Source organism: Bombus bifarius, unplaced genomic scaffold (assembly GCF_011952205.1).
Source record: "Bombus bifarius isolate JDL3187 unplaced genomic scaffold, Bbif_JDL3187 scf7180000007973, whole genome shotgun sequence".
In the NCBI taxonomy this organism is placed as follows: domain Eukaryota; kingdom Metazoa; phylum Arthropoda; class Insecta; order Hymenoptera; family Apidae; genus Bombus; species Bombus bifarius.
Window position 1 is genome coordinate 3,915,699 of NW_022884359.1, and position 23,810 is coordinate 3,939,508.

General features: G+C 35.3%; 5 protein-coding genes and 1 non-coding gene across 7 annotated transcripts; 3 read left to right on the top strand and 3 right to left on the bottom strand.

The window, feature by feature from the left end:
• Positions 1–199: 199 nt before the first annotated feature.
• Positions 200–1,597, top strand: LOC117216758 (ADP-ribosylation factor-like protein 3). Its single transcript, XM_033463755.1, has 4 exons — positions 200–591; positions 701–887; positions 971–1,152; positions 1,223–1,597. Exons 1-4 carry the CDS (start codon positions 454–456, stop codon positions 1,448–1,450), a joined length of 735 nt encoding a protein of 244 aa, XP_033319646.1. The 5' UTR covers positions 200–453; the 3' UTR covers positions 1,451–1,597.
• Positions 1,598–1,872: 275 nt separating this feature from the next.
• Positions 1,873–2,941, bottom strand: LOC117216759 (nucleolar protein 16). The gene is made up of 3 exons (XM_033463756.1): positions 2,747–2,941; positions 2,310–2,637; positions 1,873–2,239 (listed from the first exon to the last, which is right to left on the bottom strand). Exons 1-3 carry the CDS (start codon positions 2,845–2,847, stop codon positions 2,105–2,107), a joined length of 564 nt encoding a protein of 187 aa, XP_033319647.1. The 5' UTR covers positions 2,848–2,941; the 3' UTR covers positions 1,873–2,104.
• Positions 2,942–3,643: 702 nt separating this feature from the next.
• Positions 3,644–6,685, bottom strand: LOC117215801 (pupal cuticle protein G1A-like). Its single transcript, XM_033462278.1, has 2 exons — positions 5,492–6,685; positions 3,644–5,097 (listed from the first exon to the last, which is right to left on the bottom strand). The coding sequence occupies exons 1-2, from the start codon at positions 5,729–5,731 to the stop codon at positions 4,279–4,281; spliced, it is 1,059 nt and encodes a 352-aa protein (XP_033318169.1). The 5' UTR covers positions 5,732–6,685; the 3' UTR covers positions 3,644–4,278.
• A 1,267-nt stretch (positions 6,686–7,952) lies between these two features.
• Positions 7,953–8,034, bottom strand: Trnas-gcu. Its single transcript has one exon. It is a non-coding gene; the product is annotated as a tRNA-Ser (tRNA).
• A 261-nt stretch (positions 8,035–8,295) lies between these two features.
• Positions 8,296–12,111, top strand: LOC117215784 (molybdenum cofactor sulfurase). Of its 2 annotated transcripts, XM_033462266.1 has the most exons (7): positions 8,296–8,862; positions 9,035–9,191; positions 9,269–9,934; positions 9,998–10,974; positions 11,035–11,217; positions 11,301–11,515; positions 11,579–12,111. In XM_033462266.1, exons 1-7 carry the CDS (start codon positions 8,769–8,771, stop codon positions 11,762–11,764), a joined length of 2,478 nt encoding a protein of 825 aa, XP_033318157.1. In that variant the 5' UTR covers positions 8,296–8,768; the 3' UTR covers positions 11,765–12,111. The 2 variants fall into 2 exon arrangements, with proteins under 2 accessions (XP_033318157.1, XP_033318163.1); XM_033462272.1 differs by lacking the exons at positions 8,296–8,862; positions 9,035–9,191 and having other exon boundaries at positions 9,285–9,344; positions 9,421–9,934.
• Positions 12,112–12,310: 199 nt separating this feature from the next.
• On the top strand, positions 12,311–17,761 carry LOC117215806 (ras-related protein Rab-27A). Its single transcript, XM_033462283.1, has 5 exons — positions 12,311–12,891; positions 13,096–13,166; positions 13,394–13,508; positions 14,492–14,604; positions 15,058–17,761. The coding sequence occupies exons 1-5, from the start codon at positions 12,748–12,750 to the stop codon at positions 15,239–15,241; spliced, it is 627 nt and encodes a 208-aa protein (XP_033318174.1). The 5' UTR covers positions 12,311–12,747; the 3' UTR covers positions 15,242–17,761.
• The last annotated feature ends 6,049 nt before the right edge of the window (positions 17,762–23,810 follow it).

Sequence of the window (23,810 nt, forward strand, 5' to 3'; positions counted from 1 at the left end):
TAGAACACAGTTGAATTTACATACAATTGTTTATTTCACCCATAATTAATAAAAATAGTCCCTAACGATATCTGCTTTAAATTATACTTTATGACATGTACGATTATTGTTCACGAGTGCGAAATGTAAAGTACAGAAATCATCACGGGAAAATTGGTTCTATTCCCAAACTTTTTTATCTTATCAGTAGTACCAAATTAATAAACGGGGAAAAAGTTGGCGCTTTTGAACGATTTTTACTGTGTACCGTCATAAATTCACGCAAATACGAATAATATTATAAATGTGTGTTACAAATCTTACGATTACGCGCATCTCCTTTGAACGATGTGAGATACATGTCATGCGGTGAAGTGATAACCCGTGAGACAACGTGCTAGCACGCGGTATCCAAACCGTGAAAGTCGGCTCTGCTTTTCAATCTTTCACTAAACAAAACAATACTCAAAAATAATGATAGGAAATGTATTTCGAAACGGTCAAAAGATCTTTTGGATCAGCTGTACGTGTATCGGTACGTACATCGCATACCGATACTGGAAAAAGCGAGAACTTCTGGCAATAGACGAAGGTTTTGATGAGGTGTCTAAGGTTAGAGTTCCGTTTTTGTATCAAACCAATTTAGAAATTTCATTTCGTTCATACTTTTACTCGTTGAGTTTAAAACTCGGTAACAATCTTCATTGCTTTACTTTTATAGATCGATGATACTCATGAAAAACGAGTGCTCCTATTAGGTTTAGACGGAGCTGGAAAAACATCGATTATAAACCAAATATGTGTTGCAAACGGCGATGAAACTTCTTACACTGTCCCTCCAAAACCAACGGAAGGTTCTACTGTATATAAAATAAAAAATGGGGTCCTATTTTACAATGTTTGGGATAGTATGTAAAACTCATTATTCTAAGGTTGGCGTATAATATGATCACATTATTAAATGTATAATTATTCAATGTTTTATTGCTAGTTGGAGGTTCAGATCCCACTAGAAAATATTGGACTGCTTTCTTACAAGACACAGATCTGTTACTATTTGTAGTAGATGCCTCTGATGTAAACAAATTATCTTCCGCAGCTTCTATTTTGAAACAATTATTAAGTGATGCAAGAATGGATGATATACCAATTTTAGTAATTGCTAACAAGCAGGTAAATATTTTTGATTATACTTATTCAAAAAGTTTCCACTATGTCTAACATGTTTGCGTATGAATATTAGGATTGTCCTAATGCTTTGAAGCCTGAGGAAGTTAAAAAAGCTTTAGATTTATTAAGTATTTCTCCACATAAACACAAAGTAGAAATAATTGGATGCCAAACAAGACCTCTTCCTGAAATGCCACCAGAAACAACCGAGTATACTTGGTATCATGCATCTATGGATTCTGTTAGGAAAAAAATATTCTATATGGCAAAAGATAGTGTATCTGCTCCTTTGTTCTGTTAGAAAATACTTTATACAAGAAAACAAGAAGAAATAGAAGGCTAAGAAAAAAAAGAAGGAAACAACAGTATGGCTAGTTCAGCATATCCTGTACAATTTTTCACTGAATTAAAGTGACTACAGTTTGTCCAGAAAGAATCTTATTAAGAAGGAATAATTCGAGTTTTAAAAGAAAGATATGAATAAATGTGCACAATTTATAAGGCTTTCTCAGTACAATATGTTTGCAATCATTTAATTTTACAATACTTTTTATACTGCTTTTTTCCAACATACATACATATATATTTATTTAATAAATTATTTATTTCCTTCATTAGTTCACAACAAATGTTTTTCTTATGTTTTTTATATTTTAAATATACAAAATAGACACAACATTAGTTTTTGTAATTGATATACAAAATAAAAATTTAGAGACTGTATTTAGGAACATAAATCTATTTTATTCATTCATAATGTATAGTATTACACATAATATATATATATAATATAAAAAAAATCAGTGGTTTTATACAATAAGTATTATTTTGCCTTGTCTGTTTTTGTACTTACCTAAATAAAAGCATTAATTAATATATTCATTTTATACTGCAATACTTTATATACAAATTTGTATAAAAAATGGAATATATTTGTTCTAAACAGTATAAGAAATTAATCAATGTTACTTTTATTTTTGTTTTCAAGATATTTATTGTATTGTTCAGGGATGCCTTTGAATACTTTAATTTTAGCACGTATTTGCTTCCATGTGTGTTGATAATAATTTTTCTTATCTAGTGCCATAGCCTAGATGATTCATTTAATAATAAGAAACAATTTGTCAATATGAAAAACATTACTGTACAAAAGACATTACCTTGTAATCTTCTCCATACTTATCCATTAAGTAAGTAAGGAAATACACCTGACTATTTGGTAGCATAAACTTCCTTTTTCTCGGTGCCTTTGCCTCTGCCTCGAGTTGTTGTGCCACATGTATCTTTATTGGTGCAATTTCAACATCTTCCTCTTCAGTTTGTAATTTCTCATCAACATTGTCATCTTTCTGTTTTAAAATTTTTTCAATATGCTCTCTCTTTAAGTTTGGTATCTTCAAAGCATCATTTGGATCATATGCCAATCCCATTTGGTTTAAATTAGTTCGCATAGATTTTGCTGCCTCCCAAGATTTTTTTATTTGAGGACTGTGAAAAATACAATTTTGTCTCATTACTTATGTATATCCATAATGCATATCCATAATGTAATCCATAATCCATAATAAAACACGATGAAAATTTTGGTTATATTTACCATTGTATTGTCGGTAACTTGGACAGTTTATTTCGCAATCGTTTACGATTTACATTCGTACGATATTGCTTTCTACGTTTTACCTTCTTAATTTTCGTCATTTTTCTGATCTTACACTATTACGTGTTCTTGGAAAATAATAGGATTTCTAATTCAAGCTCACATGCTGCATGCGTATACTTAGCAATGTAGATTCACCAGGTTGTACACTTGATAATTGTCCCTAGGCAGAAATTTTCAGTGTAAAGTAGAATGGTATGACTAGTGGCGCGTTTAATTCGAAAGGAATCGGAAATATTTCACTGATGAAGCCTATTAAAATATGATATAATAATATATACAATACTTTTTGTGTTAAAACATAATAAATAAAACTTAAACATGAAAGCCATTCCTTCTATTCAAGAGAATTATGTGTAATACATAAAAAAATGGACTTTCTACTGTTTCCAGAAATAAATGTGCCAGAAATCGGTTACTTCATAAAAGCGGAATTCTATAAAATTTGCCCTCGATTTCGTACAACCCGATTGTCAAGTGATCATCCATTGTATGCTAATTATTGTTCTGATGACTTTAGAACGGAGATATTTTACAGTTAGTACGTGATAGGGAAAGTCTTTTCACACAATGATGTTTAAACACGTTCTACTTCCATTGTTGTTTCGTGGTCTTTTGTTATCATTCTCTATAGAGAATGGCCACTAAACAAGTAGGATTTTACAATTTATTATTCAGCTCTTGATTCAACTGTTCCATTTGCTGAAACAAACAAAAAAAAACCTATTACGTTTTATTTAACGAACACAGCGAATTATAGTTCACGTTTGAATAAAAATAAATCCGAGGTTTATCATTCAATTAAAATTATAGCGTTTTACTTATTACGGAAACGTAATTAATATCGCTGCGGATGATTTGTTATTTTAATTGGAATAATGAAAAACGAATGGAAACGATATCTGTTCGATAGCTTTTATAAATAAATTAGAGTAACATCAGACCAGAATTATTATTGCGCAGTCACTTTTGCTTCGGTGAGAAGGGATAAAATAAATTAACAGTATTATTGGAAAATTGAAAATTTATTTCTCAATTATTTGAATGTGTGAAAAATCCTTCGGAATCGAAAATGTGTTTCGTTAAATGTGTTTCATAAAGGTAGCTGGTGTGTATAATATAAATAAAATTAATATCACCTATACCTACTTATACGCAGCATTCATACATCTATTTGAGTCCTTTATATCTATATAATCAATTTCTACTGTCCTGATAGCGCGGAATTGTTAAAACATTTATCTACAAGTTTGAATCCGGTTCTGTTAAGTCTTTCGTTCCTGTTAAATCATCCTGATCATCGATACTTCCTCTTCAATAAAATTCACCGTCATAATCATAACGCAATTGAACTTCACTGAAGAAAAGATATGTACTTCTTAGAATCGTCAAATATTCAAAATCTTGTTCGGAAGACTGAAGAAATCCAAGAAGAAGAAACCGAAAGGCTTAACATATAGGGTCACAAAGATTTACCAGGCGTAGCTGGTACCGAAACCGTTGAATACCGTGTGCACGACGGGGGCAGCCGCTTCGTATCCGTAGGCTTTGGAGATCAATTGAGCCTGTGGAGCGTATGCATGGGCGAGAGGAGTGGCGGCATAAGTCTTAGTTAGAAGAGGTGCTGAGGCGATGGAGGCGGTGTATCCATGGGCTGGCGCGATCAGGGCGCTCTTGGCAATAACTGGAGCATGGGCAGCGTATCCGTAGCTTTTGGCGAGGAGAGGAGCACCTGCAGCGTAGGACAGCTGAGCGGTTGGTGCTGCGTAGGACAAATGAGCGGCTGGTGCGGCGTAGGACAAATGAGCAGCTGGCGCAGCGTAGGACAGAGGAGCGGCGTAAGTCTTGGTCAGAAGAGGAGCTGGTGCAGCGACTGCAGTCTTAGCGATCAGAGGAGCTGAGGCTGCGTAGCTGTATGGGGCGGCGTAGGCCTTGGTGACCAAGGGAGCACTGTAGCTGTACGGGGCAGCGTATGTCTTGGCAATGAGGGGAGCGGCGGTCGGCGTGAGGTAGGCTGGAGCAGTGTAGGCCGCCTTCACGATAGGAGTATGGCTGATTTCGTAGTTGAGGAGACCGTCGTTGCTGACGCTGTGGCTGCTCACGCGGACAAAGGAATGAGCGGAGTCGTCGGACTTCGAATAAGAAGAAATCACGTTCTGACCGGCAAAACCTTTCTGGGTGGACTCCTGGCTGAAACCGATGCTGCTGTGGTCACCAGACGAAGCTGCGATGTCATAAGCGGCTGGGCCACCGGCACTGGCTACTGCCAGGAAGGCTGCGAGTACTACGAACTGCGGGAAAATTATTTTATTATTACGTGTAGATATCACATGATGAGAAGTAATAATTATGTTCTCTGTCTAGTCGAAGTTATTGACGATAGTAAAATGCTTCACAAACAAAAAGAAATCTGTTCCAAGAAAGGAAGTGGTCAGATCATACTAAACTACTAAACTAATTAAAATGATCTCTAGTTTCAACAAAGATTCTTCCCCGTAGAAAATTTATATTTTGTTATGTTGTGCCCAACGGTTTGAAGCTTTCACAAGATCCACAGCAAATGATTAAACCAATTGACGTGATCTAAAGTTTCAACAAAGTTTTCTGCTTTGTCAAGTTAAACCCAAGGCCCTAAATCTTCGACGACTCGTTGTACGAGCGACGACGTTCAAGGAAGAAGCTTACCTTGAATGCCATTTTGCTTTTGAGTGAAGGACCCGCTGTGCTCTGACAGAATACGAAACTTGGCCCGGTATTTATATGCAACAAAGCTTGCAGGGGGATCAATTGAATTTTGGGTGCCACCGTTTCCAATTTGATTGGGTATGGCTGATCAAGGGAGAGGGAAATTGTATCATGGTATACTTTTTTTCGTAAGGAACCATTAAGAAAGTGGTGGAACATAGCCAGGTTAAGGGGGGACATGGTCGAATGTCGGGCGTGGTCTTGACTCAATTAAGATCACTAATTTTATAAGCATACGGAACAATCGTATCAATCATAACATTATGTTCCAACATAATGTTAAGGAAGAAGCTTCTTCTTCAGCGTAAAAGTTTTTATTACATCATGAAATTAGATTTTATTGACGTTTCTACGATATCACACAATATTTATCTGGTAAAGTCTCGGCAATTACGTAAACACGATTACTTTACGTATTTCTATTTTGTAATTTTGCATAACTTAAATATACATATGCTTGGTATTTAATATTCGTCCAATTAAGATGTTTCCATGAAGCAAGAGGGTACGAAAATAAGTTTTAACGAATTAAATTTATTTGAGGCTCATTAACCAGCAAAATTGACTGATGTCGCCAATTATATGCATCACGTAATAACTTGTTTGATTCACGTGAATGATCTTTTTTCGAGTTACTCGCTTTTTCTGTATTGCATAAAAGAATACTGCTACGTCACATAAGCCGTTTAACTTTTTTCCCTTATACTCTGGCCTTCCTTTCGTTTATGTAATGTGATACATATACCAATGCCGGGTCGTGATATTGTAAAACCTGCCAAGGACGCACTTTCTCCAAATTGTGGCACTGACATAAAAAGACATACACGTTCACCGGATCCATGCGATTTTTGCCCATGTGTCGGTGATCTTGTTGCCATTGTCAGATAAAATCTACTATCCCGATGTCGACCCGGAGGCGAATAGCTCCATGTTTAGAAATTAATAGGCGTGACACTGCCAACCCCGAATTGGACCGCCATGACGTAATTTCAAGTTTTGATTTAGATCGAATATATAGTATCTTCTTAAAGGAACAGCTAAAAGAAAGGAGCTTTCTATTCCTTCATTATTGCAACCTGTTCCGCTACATGTTTCTTCATATATAAGAATAGCAAAAAGAAAATGGAAATCGTCAAAGTAACTTTTTCTCTTAGAGGGTGGCTCTTTATGGGTCATTTGGACCCATTTTTTTCCGTTGATTATCTTTTTGCGTTCTTTGTTCGGGATTTCCACCGGAGTTTGAGTCCCCTTTTAGTTTGATTGCTCGTGCTTAGGGTAATTGCCGAAGATCGCCCTTCATTCGCCATCCACTGTCTGATACGCTTCTTCATCTCTTTATCATAGCCTACATCGGACAGAGAAAAATCAGAAAATACATCGTTGAACAGCATCATCTCCTGATCGCAAGGTCGCTTGAATGAAAAGTCCTGGACCGTTTTAAAAGTAAACCAAGGTGGCTTGGAATCTCTCATGGGTGTTTCTGTTTTCTTCAATGTGTGAGATTCCATCGAGTTTGTCGACGATGAAGTTCCATGCTGTTATTCTCTGGACGTTGATGGATTTTTTTTTTATTCACTACGAACAATTTTGCGACTTTCATTATTGTATATTTTTACGAATATGCAAATATCTGCGATAGGTGTAGTTTGTTTATGCGTGTCGTAACATTTAATGATTTTTATCGAGTCTTCTCGAGAATGATCGGTTCCAGCGTCCACGTCAATACTTTATTTTATAACCTTTGTTCAATTTGTATTTCACATACATATCCTCGAGGATTATAGAAGTGCGAGACGATAATGATTTATTTTCAATGAGATATGTGATCGTTTGAAGATATTCTTCTGTTGGAGATAAATTTTTTGTAGGATTTGTGACGCGATACATCATATTAGAATTATGGAAAGAAATGAATTAAATATATGCTTTGCATTAAGATTTTTTAACCTGATTTATAATGAATTAACCTGATAAATAGTACTCGATATAGTTTGTAGAAATTTGAAATTAATAAAAGTGATGGGAACATTTTTATTTATTAATTCAGACGATTCCGACGATTCTGAAGTTCCGTTGAGCCTGAGATGTTTTCGATAGTCTTGCTGTTTCAAAATTATCTTGCTTCGTTTCATATCTTTTCATTAATTTTTGCTAGATAATTTAAGAAACAGTTACACAATAATTATTCCAATATTAGGTTACGCAATACATAATGTACAAAAAGATAAAAAAATACGTCTGTCATTTCTATTTTCTGCATAATCTATTTGTTTGCTTAAAAAATTCTCATATCTTCTTTTAAATTTTATTACTTTTTGTCAAGATATACTAATGTACTATAAAAAGAAGAATGTATTAACATGATATAAGATTTTAAAAAATATAACAAAACAGAAAAAGTCGACGAGGATGGGATTCGAACCCACGCGTGCAGAGCACATTGGATTAGCAGTCCAACGCCTTAACCACTCGGCCACCTCGTCACATGAGAATTTAATCTTTAAATATACTTGAAACAGTCCAATGATTTAATTTAACACAAATTCCTTTTACTTTTTAACTAATTGAATATATTTTTATTCTTTGGTAAATACTCTAATCTTATTCTAAAACATATACTGCATCTCTGTTTTGTGTTTCATATACATTGCAGTATGTTGCAACAAGTACTCTGTTTTCTATTGTATGTTATATAATCTCAATTGTATGCACGTGTGTATCTTCATATATACATGCATATGTATATTCAAGCATTGCCTTATCAACTCGTTGAATTTTCTGTTTTCCAAAGTTTTTGATATTACACCTACTAAACTTTGAATAAAATTATCGTTTTAAATATAGAATCTTATTGATAGAATAAATCTGTACATAAAAAACAATTCTGCTTCTTCATTTGCTTTCACTTCTAGTTCTAGTACATCTTATCGTGTATTTTTTTACATGTTTTGTAAATAATGATTATGTAGCTGTTGCAACTTATTTACTCGCGATTTTTAAAAGTTCGTTATATAAAAGCAATGCATGAGTCATGGGCAACAGCAATTATGTGAAATTCTTCGTCATAGTTCTTTGGAATCTAAGAAGCACAGTATTCACAAGCCTTGTCAAGTAATCATTACTAGATTGCATGGTCGGTGTCCAGTATTATTCTCATACACAATGTAACTTTGTCAGTGATTCTATTAGGTAGTCTACATATTATAGATCAATCGATATGGAAAATACGATAGATTCGATGTTATCGTATACACCAGTATACGATGAAGAGATTACGAAAAGTTTTGAAAATAATTTTTCAAGAATTAAGGGTAAGTGGCAAGCAAATTGCACGATCTTTACATTTAGCGTTTCTTACAGATATGACACCATATGGCATACATCCAAACAGATAATTCCCATGCAATAATCTGCATTAGAAGATAACAGTATCTTTGTAAAGGGTAAAGTAAAAAGTATCTTTAACCGTTATTTAACTTTCAGAGGAATGTTACCTGGATCATGCAGGAGCAACACTGTATTCTGATATGCAAATAAAAAATGTTGCATTTGATTTACACAATTCTCTTTATGCTAATCCACATTCCATTGGAACTGCAAGTAATATAACTCAAGATATTATAGAGCGTATGAGATACCAGTAAGACATTCTGAAGATAAATAATACTGTTAATCAATAATACTGTCAACTATGATAATAATTTTTCAATTTTATAGGATTTTGTATCATTTCCACACCTCTATTGATGAATACAGTATTATTTTCACATCGGGTGCAACTGCGTCTTTAAAGTTAATAGCTGATACATTCTTCTTTAACGAGGATAAAGAAGATACCTCTAATTCAGGGCATTTTATCTATACACAAGATAATCATACTTCAGTTCTTGGCATGAGAGAAGTTGTTAATAAAAAAGGAGTAAAGATATCTTGTTTGAGTCACAACAATGCTTTCGAAATTTTCAATTCTTCAAAATCTATGAGTTCCTATGAACAACAGAATAATTCCACCAAAAGTAATTCACTGTTTGCTTACTCAGCCCAATGTAATTTTTCTGGATTAAAGTATCCTTTAACATGGATTAAACATGTACATAATGGAATTCTATCTAGCGTTGTTTCTGATACATCTACAAAGTGGTATGTCCTACTTGATGCTGCTAGCTTTGCATCTACAAATGACTTAGATCTATCTATCTACAAACCAGATTTTGTTTGTTTATCTTTTTATAAAATGTTTGGATATCCTACTGGAATTGGTGCATTACTAGTAAAAAATGATAGTGCAAGTGCACTTCAAAAAGTTTATTATGGTGGTGGTACCATAGATGTTTCGTTGACCTCTGAATTGTTCCATATAAAAAGAAGAACCCTTCATCAAAGGTATAAGATCAATAATTATTTCTAAACTTAACTAATTTCCTACTGATATACATCCTGTTACAGATTTGAAGATGGTACTATCCCATTTCTCTCTATAATTTCTTTGAAACATGGTTTTGATATATTATCATCTGTCACAATGGACAAAATTTCAAAGCATGTATTCTCACTTGCAAGGTTTCTGCACAGATCTCTGTTAATACTTCACCATGCCAATGGGAAACCAGTTGCAAGATTGTATTGCGATACTGCCTTTGATAATCACAACATACAAGGGGGTATTGTTACTTTTAATCTTATGCGGTCCAATGGTGAATATATAGGATACATGGAGATTTTACATATGGCAGCTTTGTTCAAAATACATCTAAGAACTGGTTGCTTTTGCAACCCTGGTGCATGTCAGAGATACTTAGCATTATCGAATAAGGAAGTTCTTCAGAATTATGAGGCTGGATATGTTTGTGGAGGTTCAGCAGATCTAATAAATGGGAAACCAACAGGTGCTGTTAGAGCTTCATTTGGATACATGTCTACAATCAAGGATGTTCAAACTTTATTACTTATGATCAAAAAGTGTTTTGTGGATGGGCCACCAATAAATAAAATTCCAGAGTGGTGGTTAGATTATAAAAGAGCTTTATACAAAAAATATTATCAACGTGATGTAAATACAAAAGATGTAACAAACTATGTTGCAAATGATGATATGAATGGAATTACAGATAAATTAAAGAATATGAAAAAATCAGTAACTCATTTTATTAATGACAATCCATTTTTTAAACTCACAATGGACACTAGTGCAACTAAAAAGAAATGTACTTTAGAACAATTGTACATATATCCAATAAAGTCGTGTGGTGCCTATAAAATAATAGGTTCTTGGAATTTAAATTCAAAAGGTCTAGAATATGATAGAGAGTGGATGATTATTACATCTTCTGGTATTTGTTTAACACAAAAGCAACATGTTAATCTTTGTTTACTAAATCCAATAATATATAAAGACAGAGGAATCATGCAATTACATTATCCAGGTAAAAATTATGATTATCTTTTTACGTGTTGATTAATTTAATGATCGAAGGATATTTCAGAAATGCCTACTATAAACATTTCTTTAAATAGTAGCCCAAAAAATACTATAAATGGTACAGTATGCCAAAGTAGAGTTTGTGGGCACAAAGTAGAAGGTATAGATTGTGGTTCAGAAGTTTCTGAATGGTTAAGTTCAGCATTAGGTCTTCCAAATCTGAGGCTTATAAGACAAAATGATAATGGTAATAGAAAGAAAGGTATCTTTCATAACATAAAATTGCAAAGATTCTGTTTTCTCATATATAACTGCATTTTGCTTTTGCAGAGGATAGTAAAACTAAATTATCATTCGCTAGCCAAGCTCAATATTTAGTAATAAATAAGGCAAGTGTATCATGGCTTAGTGATAAAATATCTGATACAGAATTTCAAAAAGACACAATTATACATAGATTTAGGGGAAACATGATATTAAGCGGTTGTGAAGCCTTTGAAGAAACAAAATGGGAACATGTCTATATAGGAAAAAATAGTTTTGTGGTATGTTTATTGAAAGAACAAATATAGAGGTTATATACTTCTTTCATTGATGAATATTATTAGGTAACTGGGCCATGCACTAGATGTCAAATGATTTGCATTGATCAAACCACCAGTAAAAAGACAGTGGAACCATTACGTACACTCACAGAACAATTTCATGGGAAAATGAGGTTTGGTATTTATTTAACCAAAGAAACTAAAGAAGACGGAATCATTACTGTCGGAGATATCGTTCATATTTTATAACTGAATGATTAACATAATTATTATCAAATATAGATAAAGGTACTTTATACAAAGTTATATAAAAATATGATTAGAATTTTATATAGAAAAAAATTAATATATTTTATAAATCATAAAGTATTGAGGAATACTTAGTATTCTTTTCCGCTATTTTTATAGATTGTTATATAGAAAACAATATTCATTTTCTTGTTACTATAGACATGATGCACCATACCTGCCAACATTACAGAATTTACAAAATATTTTATATTAGAAAAATTAATAGTTTTCTGCACCATTATATACATGTGATACATAAAAAATATAATAGGATATCAAACTTAAATATAGTTCACTTGAATGTAGAAGTACAAAAAATGAAATACTTTTTTATATTTATAACCTGTTTTCAATAGTGTATTTACGATTTTTTAAATTAATCTCTATTATTAAAAAATAAAGATCAGTTACAATATAACAGTTATTTGTACTTTGTATTGTAAGTAGTTTGTCAAGTTAAATTATAGCTTTTCGAATTTCCTTTATCAACTTTGGCAATACTGTAATTATCAGCAATGTTCCGTGGCGTTTTCTATGCACACCTGTCATACGTCACTGTGAACGAGGTTCAGTATAGTCTGCAAATTTTCAGCAAGGTGTTGATTTCTACGTATTTCTTCTGTTTATCTCCGATTACGAAACTGTAAAGTTCGTAATATTAAACGTCATTACATACCGAGTGTTTTGTTTCGAAACGCGCGAACCTTTTGAAAATTGTATACGTAGGCAACAGGTGTCTAACATCGCACATGTCTCTTTGATTCTACCGATCATCGCGAAATTAAACGATTACACGAATAATCGTGCCAAAATCTCTTATTTTTCGGAGTTTGAGTCATGGTAAAAACGATCGATAGAATTTTATATCAAAGTGTTCGTTTTAACAAAGTTCCGTGATAGAAGTGCGATAACCGTGTATTCTTAATCGCCAGTACGTAAAGATGGAATACGATTATCTTATTAAATTCTTAGCCCTCGGAAATTCTGGAGTCGGTAAAACTAGTTTCCTATATCAATATACCGATGGCACGTTCGAATCTCGTTTTATATCCACTGTTGGCATTGACTTTAAGGAAAAACGTGTGGTAAGAGATTGTTTCATCATTCAGTACTTATTCACTTATATTATTTTCCTTATTACCAAATACAAGTTGTCTTTGTTGATTTTTATATAAATTTTATTTATTTAAAATATCTTGGAATATGTGGGTCAAAGTATGAAAGTACATGTAAATGTCTTCAAGATACATATGTTATCATGTACAAGCCAAAGTCATTAACTGTTACAGATATACCAGACAGCAAATGGTAGAACTCAACGTGTGCATTTGCAGCTGTGGGACACAGCTGGTCAAGAGCGGTAACATTTGTTATGATAATTCATTTGAAAACTTGTATTTTATAGTAATGTTCATACTAAACAAGGCTTTTAGTGTTTCCTATAAAATGCTTAGAATTCTTAATGAAAAAATTACATTTATTAATATGGTATAAAAGAAGGACATAATAATAAGGTTTAGGAATTGACATTTAATAATAGAGTAATGGTAGATTTGATGAAAGTGTAGCAATGCCATTAATATCCAGGTTCAGAAGTCTAACTACAGCCTTCTACCGGGATTCCATGGGTTTTCTACTAATTTTTGATCTGACCAATGAGCTGTCCTTTCTTGAAGTAAGAAATTGGCTGGAGCAGCTTAGGGTACTCATTATTTATTAATACTATTACTGTACAAATTGTGCAATGAACGATGATTTGAGTTAATTTATTTATGGAACACAATCTCCATTAGGCATACTAATATCTTAGTTGGTTTCATGTATGATGATCATTTGGTATATGTTGCATGATGTGAATTAATACTGTAGTAAAGATATTTTGAATTTGGGAATAAAAAGATTCAATGAATTGTGCATGGAAATTTAGAGCATGAAATATGATTTACTTTGTATGTTTGCTAGAGAGTAATTGTAAATAAAATAGTAGTAATAGTAGCTTGCATATAATTAATAAACTTATTGATATATGTTTCTTGTATTCCTATACGTAAAAAGCTCAAACTATCGTTCGATCGAAAAATTATTGAGATTTATCATATAGATAAGTGCAAAAATTTTACTAAGAATATTTTTATTTTTAATATATTTATTTTAATAAGAATATATTTATTTTAATAATTTTAATAAGAATATTTGCACCATGCAATTAATGTATGATATAATCATTAACGTAATGCGTATGACATCTGCAAAATTATGTGAAAAATATCGTTTTTTTTCGATTATAGAAGATAAAGAATAGATAAATCGCGAGTTTCGGATATGAGGAAAGTCTGCCTCCGAAAAAGTAGGAAATTTTGATCTTGAAGAGGAAGAAATCCTAAAGAATCATTAACGTAATCTGTTTCTTAGCGGTAGGAACTAACTGAAGAAATAAAGCAGCGTTGTACATAGTGCGTTAATGTATATTTTTAATAATTTTTTAACAAGAAGAGTTTCCAATTATTTATTCATAATATTATCTTGATGTGTTTGAGAATTTTTGTTGTAAGAAGATGGATTAGAATTGTCTCATTGTCGGATTTAGTTGGAAGCTCTTTATCTTTTGCATTGTGGTACGTTTCTGTTTCTCATTGATTCTCGATTTCTTTGTTTGATCGTTGATTCATATTTGTACACGTGTAGACTCACGCATATTGCGAAGATCCAGACATAATTCTCTGTGGAAACAAATCCGATCTCGAAGACAAACGGGTTGTTAGTGAACATAAGGCACGGGAATTAGCGGAGAAGCATGGGTAAATAACATACTACACGTCATTCATTACGTTCTTTATCAGCCATCCGATTCATTCAGCCTTGTTTCTATCGTTTTCCTTTCTATTTCCTCTCTCGAAAACCAAACAGTATATCTGAGTTGCACGCATTCTCATAATAATTTCTAAATCCGTTTGTCACCTATATTTTCTTCCAATTCCTTTATTTCATTGGTATAATTAGAAGAGATGATACTTACGTAGGATGAAATTGCGGTTTATGCTATTCAAGTCTTCCAAAGATTCTATATAATAAATAACCTATATAGTAAATAAATGTATAATATATAATATATGATATATATTGAGAAGTTCACTACGATTTACGATATTTGAAAAATTGTATTTAAAAACACAGGAGTCTGAAATAGCGTAAACTGCAAGAATCCAGATTAACAGGAAAGATAAAGAATCTGAATGAACTATACTCTTTAGCTTGGTCTACTTGGAAACGAGTGCAGCTACGGGCCAGAACGTGGCACGTGCCGTGGATATACTTTTGGACCGGGTGATGCGCAGGATGGAAACTACCGTGGATAAATCATTGCTACCTCACCAAAGAGTGTTACGATGCCACGAGCGCGACACACCGCCTCCAAGTACTTCCTGCTACTGCTGACACTGTTCTTACGCGTAGCGTAGCTGAATAAACTTGCCTCGTCGAGCTTGCACTTTATTCAGCTAACAACGTTGCACGACTGACTTGTACTCGAATCTCCAGTCGTTTAAATATTCCAAGATATCCTACTTACGACTGTGCACAGTAGAATATCAAGGATGTACCAATTCCGGAGCACTAACATAAATTCAAAAGTTTGTGCACCTCCATTAGAAAAATTTCTGATCGAAATGGTCGATAGTTTACTTATACATTTGCGAAAAGGGAACTATCTTGTATGTTACACACTTGTGCATCGTTGTATTCTGAGAAAAGGATTCGCGTTGTTTCCTGGTATTCACGCGCACACTATCGTCTTCCATTAACCGCTTCCCCCGGTACAAAATTCTGTCTGATAAAAACCGACGCGTATCCTCGACGTGTCGTACCTTTTCACTTCTTCGCGATAACGTGATCTACCTGTTATTGTTGTACGCACAACGTGTTCAATATTGTCATATTTGCTCTGTCTATTCATTCGCCAAAAATTGTGATACGATAGCGTTCCGATCACTTAGGGTGAAACGATCAATTTTCGACATGTATATGTATTTTTGATGCTATTATTGTACCCATACCAAAGATTCATACGTCTAGTCGTTAAGTATTGTGCTGAGAATACAATCAAAATGTTGTTTGACGCACCGTTTATACTGTGGTTAATCGAATGTTGATGTGTCCCTGTTCTTATCAAGTTTTCAAGCAAAATGTAATTATATCTTGTGGAGATTATATATATGTTAATCCTTCTAGTTATTAAGGAGGAGTATCATCGAATGTTTATGTGTACAGTTACGGCTGATCGAGAAATGTTCGAAATATATAGAGATATATATCTGTTGAATACAGGGTGGGATGATAACTTTCTAGTTACTCGATATTATATTATAGATCGTTGTAAAATGGATGGCGTAAAATTGCAGTATTATGGGAGAATGAATCTTGAAACTTGGCGCGTCTTTGTGAGAAGACATTTTCATAATATTTCTCTTGACGTAAAAATTTTGCCAGGCTGTTTGAAACGATAGAGATATTCTGAGTTATTGCCCTATCCTGTGTATTGTGTCATACGTCGACGTAATAAAAGCAGATTGCACGAGTTATATCTCTTCCGACGAAATTTTGTCGCTCATTTTCAGTTTGCTACGATCTCGAGAGCAACGAAAAATGAAAATGCACGATGGATACAATGATGAATTAGGCTAGTGGATTTTTTATCTAACTTTTTCTCGCGTACATATGGAATCTCAAAATTCGATCGGTATTTTAACGTTTGTATTATCATGAAACTACGAGTGTATTTTCGAATTTATTCGATATCGCGTGGGTCTCGATGTGTTCAATTACGACCAGATCTTAGCAAACTATGTCGCAATCGTATAGTGAAAATGTAACTTCGCGTGACGGTGTTCGTGTCGATGTGTGACTGTGTTTTTCGAGACTTTTCACTGTAAGCTGTTCAGACTATCTCGTCTATCGAACATTTCGACGGACAGAGACGCGTAGAGCGTGCTCTATCATGTATACGTACTTATTCAACTACTTCATGAAAATTCTGTTTGAAGGAAATGGATCAGAACAGAAATTTCCAAGAAGAACATCTCGCTGAGCAAATAAAAGCTCTATAGTTCCGCTTAAACGAACTTTTATCCGTTTATCCTCGAATCCTCAACTGGTAAGGCCATAAAGTAGCGTACCTATGTTGGCTAAGCATGTACAATATAAGCAACGAAATAAAAGCAACACTACTCCACCAAAAACTCGACAACAATTTAAAGTCAGCGAACACGAAGTTCCAAGTAGATTTCCAATACAATCAATCAAACATGATGCCCTGGGAGTGTAATATAGGTTGTTCGAACTTTATCTTTGCCAGTTGAAGGTTGAGAAAGCGCTCAACTTCTTTGCTGCGAAGTTAGAAATATATAATAGAAAGAGAAGAAAGAAGAATGATTTTACCTCTATAGCAGAATGTAACCGGCAGGTGTCCTTCGCGTAGTTTTGCGTACTCCGTTGGGGCTTGAAATCAAATACAAGCGGATCGAGTGATGGGGAAAGGTTGCCTCGAAAACATCTCGAATATCAGCCGGTGAAACTTCGTTTCATCAATAATGCGGAGAAAACGCGCAACCAGGGAAGGTTCGTTGGGAAAGTTCTGCGCGAGAACTTTCTTTATGGAAGTTCGATCGAAGTTTCTGTCTGCTAGATTATTAGCCGGCTATTTATGCACAACACGGTTATTGTTTACGGCTACGTGCGCTTTTTAAGCTCGCGGAATCGGGCAAGATGCATTTTTACGAGCGGAAGTTGGAGCGCCGCGACGGTTTTACAAGGATCGCCTCGATCATTCCGCGATCGGACGAACTATTGACTCGTCATCGAGGGAGATGCTTTCAATGAGATACTGTACATTTCTGTGCACTTATTCCAGGCAAACGTATCGAATCAATAAAAGACAGAAGTTGTGAAAACGAATGTAAATATGGGTCGAGTTTTGTTCTGCCGGATGAACGGCAATTTCGTGGCTATATTACATTTTTTCCAGAAATTCCTTTTCCATATATATATATGTATATGTATAACGTAATACGTTACAACGTTATAGCATATAACGTAATACGTAATAACGTTATACCGTATAACGTTATACTATATAACGTAATACCATATAACGTTATGTTATATAACGTAATACGTTATACCGTTATACCGTATAACGTTATACTATATAACGTAATACGTTAGAGCGTTATACTATATAAAGTAATATGTTATAACGTTATAGCATATAGCGTGTTACGTTATAACGTTATACCATATAACGTTATACTATATAACGTAATACGATGTAACGTTATACCATATAACGTATTACGTTAGAACGTTATGTCATATAACGTTATACTATATAACGTTATGTTATATAACGTACTACGTTATAACGTTAATCCATATAACGTTATACTATATAACGTTGTCTCAATGGAAAAATTACAAAAAAAAATTAAAAAAAAAATTTTTATTGTATATTTTCGACTTCTTTTTTCGCGTAGAATCACCCCCTTTTTGCTTGTACCACTAGTTACCAAACACCCTGTATAAATATAACATTATTTTGTTTCATTTTTTCTATAACCAGTCATCGAACCGATGCATGATGTAAAATGCGATAAACCTGTGCAGTGATACACCGGATGATTCGTATTTACAACCGATTTTTTGGTCGCGTTCAAAGTTGCGAATAATTGGGATTTCAATTAAACCGATTAAATTAAAGTGTTCCGTATCAAAAACCATGTGAGTGACATTCATAAAACACGCAACGTACTTGCTTTAAATCAGCGTTTGTTCTTCAATTACTCCTATTAGACATGCATGTTCTACTAATACGTGTCAACAGATTCTATTCTCTAGAGTATTGACTGTAAGACACTGTAAAGATACTATCATAAAAACTTACGCGTGATTTCACATTTAAGACGTTCAATTATTTCTGTTACTAACATTATATTCTAATACTTGTTAGAATCTTGTAATATCAGACGTCACCTTTCGCAGTATTCAATAAGAGAATTATAACTACACCGAGGAAACTGATCACATGCAGTAGGAATCGATATTTATGCCTTGCTTTGCCTTCCTCTGAAAGCTCGTTGACCAATCGAACGATTAGGCGTCCGTAGCTTTGTCTCCGTCGACAACGTGCCATTGATATCGGTAACGACCACTTTGAGACTAGCAGTTAGGCCCTGTCCCTCTGTGTCGCCTAATTATTACGCGGACCCTCAAGTTCATTTGATAGCGGCTAGACAAAGCGATGGAACCGTTCAAAGCTCGCAGGACTATCAAAAGGACGCTATTTATCGGACCGTGGTTGCTCGTCGGCCAGACATGGGGGTCTCTTTCCACCGACCTGGTAGTCAACCTCTTGTTCCTACCCTTTTATTCCCTATTCACAGTGCTCTGGCGCGTTCGAAATTTCGCTCAAGGTGAAGCCCAAGTTTCCACGACACGGTGTCAGAAACTTGTGACCGGAAGTTTAGCAGAGTCATCGCGGTGAGGTGACCCAGTCGTGTCGGTTTACGGCTCTTCGTAGATAGAACGGACTTATCAACGGTGGAAATTAGCAATTTCGAGAGAATGCTTAATTCCTTCGAATCGTTTATGTTCTCGCTTTATAACCGTACTTTCTTTCGTATCGCGAACTATAATGTTTAGCCTCACCAGCTCTTGAATCCATGGGTGGTAATGTTAGCCAGTTTCAGCATGGCTGCTCCATAAGTGGAACGAAGTTTCCAGCGGTATAGCGTCAGTTGCAAATAAACCAGGAAGCCGATGGGTGCTATCAAAAGCAAGACCCGCCAAGAAAGCAGAAGTTGCAGTTTGGTTTCAGTTTATGTACGAACGTAGCATTATGTCAGAGGAGCTTGCAACCGTTTGCCGACAGTCAAAGCCATGATAGTAGACTTTCGATCGCGAAAGTGTCCGAAAAACAAATTAACCGAGAACTATATGGGAAAGTTGGACTATCGAGATACGGATATTGATCACGCGAACAACCATATATCAGGATGAATTAACGGCCGAGCCTTGGATAAGCTCTCTCGTATATTTCACCTTCGACCCACGAAATACAAACCGACTTTCGGTCAAAGGCAGGATCCTGCCCACACGGCAGATCTGCACGTCGCGTCGCTACGTACGATCTCGTGTCTTTGCTCGATTTGTCGAACGGGCTGAGGAAAGCGGAACAGTTTCAGTTAGATATTGGTCTGCCAGATAAAACGAAATTACCCGGCGACCTCGAGCATTGCCGGACACTGGGAATCGTTTGGTTTTCTGGGTCAACGCTGCTGTCGGCTGATTTATAACTTCCGGCTGATACTTCATCGTGGAAAGTGGAATTGTACAAGGAGGACAGAACCGTGAGGATGATCGAATGGATGAGGAGAAATGATTCGGTGACTTTGCGTCATCGAGAAAGATATCAATTCTCTTCCGGTCTTTTTTATTCCGTTGTTATTTTTAAAGTGATTAATGAGATTGTTAAGATAGATGAGCAGAAACGGTAGAATAATAGAATGAACTTTGGACTCGCAGAAATGATTCGGTAATTTTTTCTTATTATTAAAGAAGAATATTAATCCTTTTGAAATTTTCGTTTTCATATTCCTTTGAATTAATAATAAATAATTAGATTACTACGGTAAAGTCGACAGCAAAATTACAATTAACTTTTGCGTTTAACTTACCAACAAGGTAATCAGATCGCATTACCTCCAGTTACATTCTGCGATCCTGTTATTTGGAAGGCGTTACGACGAAAGGACATAGTAATATCAGCGACTCTTTGTGTGTCTTCTTATCAGTTACTATGATAACTGATAATGATCTCGTTTATACGAGGCCTCTATTAATATTCTGTGCTCCTAGTAACAGCAAACCAAAAATACCTAGATGTTACTATTAATGCTGGTACCTGCATTACGTCTTTCCATTGCTCTTTTTGTTTAATACCTCTGTTATCTTTCTATATTCCTATTAACATGACGCAGAATACTAAGATATTATAACGAAAGTTAGCAATAATATCCTTCTTGCCTGGTAATTTATTGCTCTTTTTGTTCATTGACTTTATTCTTGTCCTATATTCCCGTTAACATGGAAACAAAAGTAACGGAAGCCTATAATCAAAGTTGGTAGTTTCCTCGTTTGAATCCTCTATTGACAGTCTAGTTCGCTGATAGGAATAGCCACTTTTCGTCAAGAATATTCCATTACAACGTAGAACGTTGCGAACGTTGCTAATTGAGAAGAAAGTTCTAAATGCATAAATAATTACAACTGTTTAGCGAATATTTTACGGTTGTTATAAGCTCCATTTGTTTATCGAATGACGAATTTGATATAATTAGAAACGATTATTTTTTGTAATATTGTTAACATCAGTTACATTTGATGTTTTACCAGTTCTAAGCCAAACGAAATTTTTATCCAACGCAAAAGGTAATTATTTCGAATGGTTCAGCAATCGGATTAGCGAATTACACATTTTTATATCTCGCGAAGAAAAAACATTTCCTGTATTTGAAGCAACATAGACGATGCAATCAGCCAGGGGAAATTGTCTTTTTGCTTCCCGTGGAAAAACTAAACTCGCCGCTTGAAGTGGACCAGATAAAACGTTGACAAATAGCTCGTATCGAGCTGCTCCGGAAATTGCTGCGTGCACGAGAAGCTTGAAAAATTAGACATTATCCGCCGGAAGTCGTTGCTCCACAGCCAATCGTTGCTACTTACGTTCGATGTCTCAGTTCGACGTCGAATCTATCGAAGTTACGCTGAAGACTTATATTGTCTTACAATTTAATATAGGAAAGAACAATTGCTTTGATCACAGTTTCGTGTTTTCTAAGAAATCTTGGTGTTGAATTTCATTATTCGTTGAAAAGACTCTACTGGCTTGGTTATATAACTTAAAATGTAATTCAAAAATTTGTTTTTATATCGATATGGATACGCGCAAACGTATAGAGAAACAAAACGAGAAGATCGCAGACCAGAATACTCACGGGTACAAAAGATTTATTTCTGCAAAGTAAATGCAAACATCACACAGAGGAATCTTTCGAAATCATCTAAATGAAGAAATAGAAAAAGTAACTAAAATAAGTGCATTGTTCGTGGATTCGTGGATTTTTCTTCTGTTATACATCCTTATTGGCTTCGTAAATCAGAAAACTTGCCAATTCTTCTCGTGGATTAGACTCCACCATCGCTCCTCAATAACTTACCAATGCATTTCAGCGTTTTGTCAGTCAATGGAAATTTTTGAGGGGCTCAGAAATAGTCTATTATACTCTTCTTTTAATAAAAAAAATTCTTCGGAAATATGAGCACGCATCGGGTCAATTCAAATTCCCATCGGATGCAAAAGACATTCACGCCAAGTTGCAACTTCCTACTGGTCTTTATCGTACTTTTTATAGTCAACGTTCGCCTCTCTCGGTGAACTTTCCTATCCTGCATTGTCCCCCATTGTCGTGGCACGGATTTGCCGGAAGAAAGAGACGGCCAACCGCATCTGGAAGCAGCCGCGCCATTTACGATTCCCCGGGCTGCACTAAAACAAAGCGGAAGTGGAATAAGAAGTAGCCGATGCTGTGGTTCAACTTTCTCGCCGTTGTAACGCGCGATCGTGAGGCTTTTTCTAGATCGCGGGTTCGAAAGTGGCCCGCGATAAGGATAACGATCCCTACGGAAACGTGACGTTAATTGGAAGACGATCAGCCCTTCTTCCGTTGCTTTACCACCACTACGCTTTACCACCTTCTCCATTTCCTTCGAATCGATCAGCCAACTACCAGCCTCTGACGAGTCGTCAGGAATCTTTAATTGTTTCCTACGCGACGAGAATAATTTCCTCTTTCGTTTCGTCTTTTACCACTACGTCATCGTTTCACCCGAATGCGGAGATTGAAAGAGATTTTTCGATCGACCGAAGTCTGCTGAGTTTAGGAAGCTAAATGTTCAGAGCTGAGAGAGACCAGAAGAAACTGAGAAGCTTAATGAGCGTGCAGCGCGGAGAAGTGGAGGGCGGGAATATCTGGAAAATGAAGTGTTCGATGTCGATCAAAGGATATTAGCGATAGATTCTTAAGAATTGTGATATTGTACTTACACGATAGTACGCGATCGTCTCATTCTTTCGTTATTATCAAAGACCAATGGTGTCTTACAACGCAAAACGAGTTCGATTGTTCCGTGCAATGAAGTGTAAGACGTCGAAGCTCAGACAGGAGAGTAAGTAGGAGTGTGATTTGCAGCTTTGAAAGAAGTAAGAGATGGGGAGAGATATTAGCTGAATTCGGGGTTAGTCTATTTTCATGGGAACAATGTTGCGTCGTTGCCATTTGCTTCACATGATAATGCGTTCGGGCCGCTTAGATTGAATCTGCATTAGCGAACAATGTGTCACTGGTTCGATTGCACTCTCGAAATTTCCCGATCGAGAAACAATTCGATCCTTTGGTGATATTTAAATCTTCGTGTCCGACAGATACCGGAAGTTTCGTCGTTTTAGTAGACGGAAAGGGAGCGACGGGGAGCGAAAGGGAGATGGAGAGCTTTTGTCCGTGTGAATGAAAAATGACCGGTGCGCGCGTATAAAAATTCCGCTATTTGCATATCGCTATCAATAGGAAATCGTTTAGCATCGATGGGAAAACATATTTTTTTCGTCGTGATGGGAAAGGAAAATAAATCGAAAACTGGCAGAAACTGGTTCAACGGAGTTAAGAAAATTGTTTAACAGGAATGTTAGAGGGATTCTCGGAATTTAGAACCAGAATGCTTGATGAATATTCGCTCGCGTATATTGGTAATATCTTCGGACGTGGGTACCGGCGGAACGTTAACAGGTACGAGTTTATATTTTTTTCACAAAATATTCACGGCAGAGAAAGGATAATACGATTGAAAACAAGGCGAGGAAGGAAAATAGATGCAAAAAAGCATTTGTCAGATTAAA

Bases quoted from the DNA above. Each gene is read 5' to 3' on its own strand.
- LOC117215784 (XM_033462266.1), top strand. From the start codon at position 8,769: ATGGAAAATACGATAGATTCGATGTTATCGTATACACCAGTATACGAT. The intron at 9,935-9,997 runs GTATAAGATCAA...ATCCTGTTACAG, and splicing joins AGAAGAACCCTTCATCAAAG to ATTTGAAGATGGTACTATCC. The intron at 10,975-11,034 runs GTAAAAATTATG...AGGATATTTCAG, and splicing joins CATGCAATTACATTATCCAG to AAATGCCTACTATAAACATT.
- LOC117215806 (XM_033462283.1), top strand. From the start codon at position 12,748: ATGGAATACGATTATCTTATTAAATTCTTAGCCCTCGGAAATTCTGGA. The intron at 13,167-13,393 runs GTAACATTTGTT...ATTAATATCCAG, and splicing joins GACACAGCTGGTCAAGAGCG to GTTCAGAAGTCTAACTACAG. The intron at 13,509-14,491 runs GTACTCATTATT...GTACACGTGTAG, and splicing joins ATTGGCTGGAGCAGCTTAGG to ACTCACGCATATTGCGAAGA.
- LOC117215801 (XM_033462278.1), bottom strand. From the start codon at position 5,731: ATGTCCCCCCTTAACCTGGCTATGTTCCACCACTTTCTTAATGGTTCC. The intron at 5,098-5,491 runs GTAAGCTTCTTC...ATTTTCCCGCAG, and splicing joins AAAGCAAAATGGCATTCAAG to TTCGTAGTACTCGCAGCCTT.
- LOC117216759 (XM_033463756.1), bottom strand. From the start codon at position 2,847: ATGACGAAAATTAAGAAGGTAAAACGTAGAAAGCAATATCGTACGAAT. The intron at 2,638-2,746 runs GTAAATATAACC...TATTTTTCACAG, and splicing joins AAGTTACCGACAATACAATG to TCCTCAAATAAAAAAATCTT. The intron at 2,240-2,309 runs GTAATGTCTTTT...TGAATCATCTAG, and splicing joins AGTATGGAGAAGATTACAAG to GCTATGGCACTAGATAAGAA.
- LOC117216758 (XM_033463755.1), top strand. From the start codon at position 454: ATGATAGGAAATGTATTTCGAAACGGTCAAAAGATCTTTTGGATCAGC. The intron at 592-700 runs GTTAGAGTTCCG...TTACTTTTATAG, and splicing joins GTTTTGATGAGGTGTCTAAG to ATCGATGATACTCATGAAAA. The intron at 888-970 runs GTATGTAAAACT...TTTTATTGCTAG, and splicing joins ATTTTACAATGTTTGGGATA to TTGGAGGTTCAGATCCCACT.